Source organism: Hyposmocoma kahamanoa, unplaced genomic scaffold (genome assembly GCF_003589595.1).
Source record: "Hyposmocoma kahamanoa isolate Upper Pololo Valley unplaced genomic scaffold, ASM358959v1 102, whole genome shotgun sequence".
In the NCBI taxonomy this organism is placed as follows: Eukaryota; Metazoa; Arthropoda; class Insecta; order Lepidoptera; family Cosmopterigidae; genus Hyposmocoma; species Hyposmocoma kahamanoa.
The window spans coordinates 7,569,811-7,577,414 of NW_020653337.1; the positions used below are offsets into that span (position 1 = coordinate 7,569,811).

Consider the following 7,604-nt stretch of genomic DNA (forward strand, 5'->3'; position numbering starts at 1 on the left):
TAGTTTTTAGTTTAAATAAGTAACAAATTCTGGACTGTTAATATAATTTCCAACTTTACCGTTGAAATATCGTTGAAAGTATTATTGTAAGTTACGAGTGACGTTTCGATTTTATATTAAAATTCAATCAATACGCAGCCATCTAGAAGTCAATAGCTGAACGAACGGCGAATTAGAGATGTTTACTTAATTTTTCAAAAAAGAAGCAACCTAATAATATAACAGTCATAGGTATAAGGTATACTTTCGTTTCTTATAACAAATAAAATATTACGATAAACATAAAATTGAGAATTTATTAAAATTATATAAAATAAGGCTTGATGATATGAAACGCCGCCATGGATAATATTACAAGTGCGAAAATCATTTTTCAACTCCAAAGTAGCAAAATAAAGCGTTTTTCTACAAAATTTCTCAAAAATGGCGGACTGAGCTCAAGTATGTACCTATAACTCCGCGTACTGTTGGCGCACATGTCACGCGCACTAAGCACTTCTACTGTATTTATTGTTCTATAGTATGAAACAATGTCCTTTTTACAATACACATACCCACCTTTTTTTTAAAAAAAAAAACTAACCTACCTTGATCTAGATAACTTGAACATTGTCTAAAGTGCTATAAAGATTTTTTCATTAGCTACATCTTGTCATGACATAATTTACGTTATTCTCCTAAAAACAGCAAAATATAAGTCTTTTACTAATTTATGTACTCATCTTTTCAGTGCATGGGGAGAAGGCACATTTCTAGCAATTCAAACAGCAATCATTGCTGCCCTAGTCTTGCATTATGGGGGAGCTACTGGCAAAGCAGTTTCTTTTCTAGCAGTGTATTCAGCTATAGTAGCTGTCTTAATAAGTGGGCAAACACCCACTAAAGTACTGTGGACTATGCAAGCTATCAATGTGCCTATTATTGTGGCTGCTAAGGTGAGGTTATATAATGTTATAATGTATTAAACATTGAATTTTATCAAAGAATTACTAATTGCGTTGGGTTACCTACATTGATTAGATAAAGCTATTTTATCAACATGAGACTAGGTTTCATCATAATAATAATTTTAATTATATGTGGTGAATTTTTGTTTTAGTCAATTCAGGTGATAACAAACTACAGGAATGGGAGCACAGGCCAGCTTTCAGCTATTACAGTGCTTCTCATATTTGGAGGAAGTGTCGCGAGAATATTCACTTCAATCCAGGAGACTGGAGACAACATTATAATAGTGACATACATTGTATCAACTATTGCTAACGGTGCCTTGATGGCACAGCTATTGTGGTATTGGAACGCAGACAAGTCTAAGAAAAATAAGAATAAGAAAAAGAAGCGTACATAGTATATTGTTCACCAAAGGGAGAAAGTGGCCGATTACCAATGCGCCGAAGGGTCATAAAAAATAAGCGAGACTAAGGGTCGTATTCCAGAACGCTACTCAATACTCAAGTAAGGACATGAGTATTGCAGTGAGCAATGAAAATCATACTCAAGTCCTTGCCATTAGGGTCGTATTTCCAGTGCTTCAAATCATACTCAAGTCTGCTCAAATCCTGACTTGAGCATTAAGGGTCGTATTCTAGAACTCTACTCAATGCTCAAGTCAGAATTTGAGTACGGTTTAAAGCACTCGAAATCTTACTCAAGTCCCTGCCAGGTCGTATTTCCAGTGCTTGTGTATCCAGTGCAATCCTGACTTGAGCATTGAATAGAGTTCTAGAATACGACGCTTAGTCTTATATACACTACTACACTAGTTGGGAATCGCACTTTCTTCCAAGTGATACATAATGCTTTATACTACGCCTATGTGGAATAGTACTTTTTGAGATAGAATACAAATAGCACAAGTACTTGGCTTATATTTTTGCGCTTTTTCACTAAAATAAAACAACAAAACATTTTCGAAAAAGAAGGCCCATTTTTCTCGCTTTTCCATGTAAAAAGTTCATGTCTTGTATTTATTTCTAGATTTCTCAGGCAATTGGTTCTTAGGAACTTTTTTTTATTCTGGAGGCGACAGAAATGACGTATTTTCTGACTCATATTTAGAAGAGTAATAAGCCACTTTCCGAACAGGTGTAGTATAAACATAATTCCACATTAATGGAACAAATAAGTAATAGTAAATAAATTACTGTTTGGGAACTCGATTTTATATTACTAGACCACTTATTTTGGATGTATCCCACCTTTCCTATGTGCAAATAGAATATATTATTTCAAAATTGGACATTTGAGAAGAGAACTCCAGGATCACCACAATTCGTGTTTTGAGAATTTTACTACTTGGCGCTTGGGGGAAGTACGATCGTCGGACCGCGTATCTACTCGCCAAAAAGTAGAATCGGTCTGTCGTTTTAAAGCTCGAGGTTGTCAATAACGGGACTACCTTTTCCGGCGGCACCTATGTTCACCTCGACAACCATAGCGTCCATACTAAATCTGGTTGCATCCAAAGTTTTGAAAGAGCCTATGCATACGGCGTATTTTATAAGGCCGTAAACGCGCGTCATCTGCGCGTATACGCGCTGTCGTTGCGCATATGTGTCGCGTATTTTGATGAGATAGTTTTAAATTTAGTTTTAATTGTTATTTTCAGTTAGTTTTTGAAATTAAGCAACTACATAAAGTTCTAAGTATAAACTCCGGTGGAGTGTATAAACTTCTTGCTTGCAATGCGAAGTTTGCGCGCGTTTGAATCGATTCATTACAGCGCGTCTGCATCGCGTATACACGCGCGTCGCGCGTTTACGGCGCCGTAAACGCGCATCTTCATCGGCGCGTATAAAATACCCCGTGTCCATGGGCTCTATTTTTTTGAGGATAGAACAGATCAAAAAGACACAACATCATTTTGGAGCTGATAAACACATCTATCACTTATTTTTCTATTAACATGATAGGGACGGCCGATTATTCGTTTCATGTTCGGTATTTGGCAACTTTATAGAACAATAAATTTGTTCTTTACCCGTGGTCTCACTGTGTAGTTCTACTGGGAGTACCAAGGGTAATGTTTTTTGCCCGTGGTTCTTCGTATTCGGTAAAAATACCGAACGTACGTGATATTATTGAAAATGAAATCATTAACGTTCCTAACTTCTAGACAACGAAATATCCTATGTCTTAGAATAATAACGCATAGAAACCTAGTCCGCACACGCTAAGTGAGGCAAATTGAAGCGCTCCCAAAGGGCCTACACGAGCGGGCGGGCCTTCAGTGCTCAAAGTCAACTTGCACCGCGAACAGCTCCAGAATTTTAGCTAAAAATGACGAAATGTGCGGTAAATGAGTGTAAAAATACGTCAGACAAACATAAAATAGATACTAACATCACATTCCACAAGGAAGTAACGCGTTTCAACTTGTATTTTTATATAAATATTCACTAAAACCGAAAATTAACCTACTACTAAAACTGGCCTACATGAATTTGATTTTTGCCTCACTTGTGACAGTTCGTTTGATATGAAACTTATCATTCTATGCGTTGTTATTCTAAGTCCTATATACAAAGATTTTTTTAAATGGACACTGCTTATCCATTACGTTCCAAGTGAGTCATGAAGAAATAAAAGTGATAGATACGAACATACAGCCTTTTTTAAAAATAAGATTCAGCATCGATCAAACCATGAAAAATGATATAAATCACATTTGCTAATAAAAAAATAACTGAGACTGAGGGCGCGTTCCCACTATGTCGTGACGACAGATTGTCGTCAGTTTACAGTGTCGTGGCTTGTATATTTAAATGAAGTTCTTCACATTAGCACGACACGATTAACTGTCGTTCACGATTTTTTATCGTTACGACAAACTGTCGTCACAGTGGGAACAGCTAGAACGACAGTCGTCAGACGATAAAAAAACGTCACGATAAAAACGTAACGACAGATTGTCGCAGCTCCTATTGTCGTCACGTTTTATTTATCGCTGTCCGCATGTATTCTGCTCCCTGCCCTCCCCTCCCCTCTCGTACCCCGCGCCCGCTACTCCCTTTGATGGGCAAGGAGGCTGTCGTGAAACGATAAATTGTCGTCACGACTTAGTGGGAACAGCTAGTCACGACAGTCGTTCCACGATAAAAAAATCGTCCTCGACAGATAGTCGTGATATGGGAACAGGCTAGACACGATAGTCGTCTAACGATAATAAAACGTGACGACATAGTGGGAACGCGCCCTTAGGGTCGTATTCCAGAACTCTATGCAATGCTCAAGTCAGGACTTGAGTACGATTTCATGCACTAGATATACGACCCTAATGGCAAGGACTTGAGTATGATTTCTATTGCTTTAAATCATACTCAAGTCCTGAGTTGAGCATTGAGTAGAGTTCTGGAATTTGACCCTTAGGATCGTATTCCAGAACTCTGGAATACAACGCTTAGTCTCATATTAATTATATTATGATCAACCAACTTAATAACGCTTGTATAAAAAATAAAAAAAAAAAGGTAACAGCACGCAACACAGAGTAAGCATGTGAGGGTAGAAGGTATGGGGGTTGAGTACGGCCAGGAGCGTCTTTATCTTGGCCAAATAGTACTTTTCCAACAAGCAAAACAAATAAAAATGGTTCACAGGAAATTCCTAGAGAAGCTGTTGGTCAATAAAAGACCTGATGAAGGGAAAATTACCGCTAAAAGCGGGAAAATTAGCTATCCTTCAAAAGCAAACTCAGACGTGCGCATTTGCGCATTTTCCCCGTCCTTACTTGGCCTTTGACAAATCATCATAAGTTCACTCACTCGGGGCGTGTCAGCGAGGCATGGAGCGCTTTATCTTGACAGAATAAAGCTATCAGAACGCGTACGGAATTTAATAGAAAAAATGTGTGATGGATGCTTGTGTTTATCAGCCCCAAAATTTTATCTTGTAAATATCTTTTGGATCTGTTCTATCCTCAAAAAAAAAACAGAGTCCATGGACACGGCGTATTTTATTGGGTCTTGCTCTGTACCCACGTCACCCTATTTTTTAATATTATGTTATTATTATTACCCATGGTAATGCGAAATGTAATTAGTTAATTCTGCCAAATTTCATTTGTCAAATTGACTGAGTTTCTGGCTATATGCTCGATGTTGTGAGTCCATTTTGTGTTTATCACATGTCAATAATGTATCAGCAAAAATGCAATATTTTGTAACATGAACGTGAAGGCGTTTTATTATTATAAAATTTGACAATTTTATTAAAATGTAGCAGAATTAACTTAACATTTTGCCTATTATTTTTATGTGTACACAATACACAGCATTTGTACATTGGCTAAATTTAGAAGAGTTGAAATTGCACACGTGGCGTGGCACTATGGGGAACCGCCTAAGAGAACCATGCCATAAATGGCATGCGTTCGTGTCTTGCTCTTGCTACACAAACTATCTTGATAATGATATTGATAAATAAAGAATCCTTGTTCATCTTAATAATGGCATTTATTTCGTTTACTTGATTATGAAATAGAATACGCGCTTGCTTATGACAATACCTTGATTGCAAATGTGTAGAAATTATAACTAAACATAAAAATGCCGACGCGGTAACATACTTAATGTGCGGTATTAACCGTACATATTCCCGGGACAGGGATGAAATAAGATGCAACGCGATGTTAAATTAATAAAAACATAAAAAAAATATTTTTAACAATTAGATAAGTTTAGAATTAAACATATCGCGATATTTCCGCAACACGGGACTTGTCGATTTGTTCCGGGTGGTTTTCCCAAAAGTCTGCGGAGATACATACATGAAACATGTATTAAAACTCAAATTAAAGCTAAGAAATCAATTTATACAAATATGCATCATTTAAACTTCTGTCTGTTACTATTTCATGGCATAGAGCAGCCAAATATGCGAAATGAAAAAATGTTTAAAATAATTTTAAATTTGTGATTTTTTTCATCATGAATAAAATTTATAGTAACATAGCAATAATAACGCACACACTCAACATAGCCCCGCACTAGGGAAACCCTGTGTCGCGGGTGCCATGGACACACACATAGACAACCACAAATTACACCCAAACTCACGAGAGAAATAATTGTAGGCCATACAACTATTTCTCCCGGCCCGGGAATCGAACCTGGGACCTCTGCGTGGAAGTCCGGCATGGTATCCGTTCGGCTACGGAGGCAGTTAATAATACAAGTAAGTTATAGTAATAATACAAGTGTTATACCATTTTGGAAAGCTGAAAATATGTACTTTTTTCTGAAGTACATGTATATAATACCCATCAGCTATGTGATATGCTAATTTTGTTTATCTTTAATATTCAATTAGAGCTGTTGCCGAAATTTGCCGATGCTAATATTAATAGTGTTGTTTCGTAGTAACAAATTTATATAAGAAAAAAAAACTTGCGTTGTCCTTGCGTAACGTGTTAATCTATTAAAACATGAAATTAGTACATTTTGTTCTTACTACGCTAACGAAGAGTAATTTTTATTAGATAACATATGTAGGATTTCTCACCGTATTATTGTTCACATATATAATTTATATATAACTATGATAAAATCATCGAACCATCGCAAACCTTTTCACACGCATATATTATATTCTACATATTATATTTGTATTTTAAGTTAATTTTATTTTCTGTTACCACTTACTAAGTGCTCGTTGTTATTAGTCATTGTGTTACTATATAAGCGAAAATCTTTAATTGGTTGTAATGTATTTGATGTTTTTTTAATTTGTTGTAAAGCTGTTGGTTTTCCACGACTAAAGAAATAAATATGAATGAATGGACGGATGAATGAATTAATGAACGAATGAATAAATAAATAAATACACTTTTGTACACTTCGGACCTTACATAACTAGTCTTAGAAAACCTTATAATAAGAAATCTATAGAGCTTCTAGATGAAGCTTTGGAGCTTTTAAGTGAATTTTAAAATACTTTAAGCTTCTCATTTAATTATATTGTTTAATTGCAATTACTTTAAGATTTTTATTAATTGTAAGTAAACATAGTTTATTTTCTTTAAAGATTGCTGTTAGTTCATATAAATTTTTATTCTTTTTGGTCATATATTTTTTATAGCTTTTCAAAGTCAAAGAATCATTTATTCCATAGGTAAAATAAATTACACTTGAGAACATTGACTTACAATTATATGGACGTCGGGTCCGCGCTAAAAAGTGTCCGCACTTGTAAGGCGCTAAAATCGTATACAGAGCGCCAAACTCCGCTTTAGTCTTCATTTGTTCTACTGACAGCGTGATACTGCGATGACATTACAATTTAAATTTCGAATAGGTTGACTTGGGACATTTTTTTCGGGGTTTTTGTATTAGACCCGTCGTCCATTTATTTGTAAGTCAATGCTTGAGAATGTCATTTTATAAGCTACTGCTTGTTCACTATGCTGCTTTCCCTGAGAAGAAAGAGCTCTAGGGATTGCACTTTTCAAATAAACTTATATGGTACTGTGTACACTTTGAATCAAATTTGTGCAGAATCTAGACCTATGTCGTCTCTCTCTAACACATAGTCTTCAATTTTGTAATATCGGCTGCGAACTGGCAACCGGTACTATCTCAATTTTGACAACTTTACAGGTGAAGAAA

The 7,604-nt window shown here is 35.8% G+C and overlaps 1 protein-coding gene across 1 annotated transcript in view; it reads left to right on the forward strand.

Moving 5' to 3' along the window:
* The window catches only part of LOC113236657 (mannose-P-dolichol utilization defect 1 protein homolog), a 3,721-nt gene extending 2,187 nt beyond the window's left edge, over positions 1–1,534 (forward strand). The window contains exons 3-4 of the mRNA XM_026472820.1: positions 731–935; positions 1,100–1,534. Coding sequence (XP_026328605.1) covers positions 731–935; positions 1,100–1,348 — 454 coding nt within the window. The 3' untranslated portion in view covers positions 1,349–1,534. The remainder of the gene's footprint in view (positions 1–730; positions 936–1,099) is intronic.
* The last annotated feature ends 6,070 nt before the right edge of the window (positions 1,535–7,604 follow it).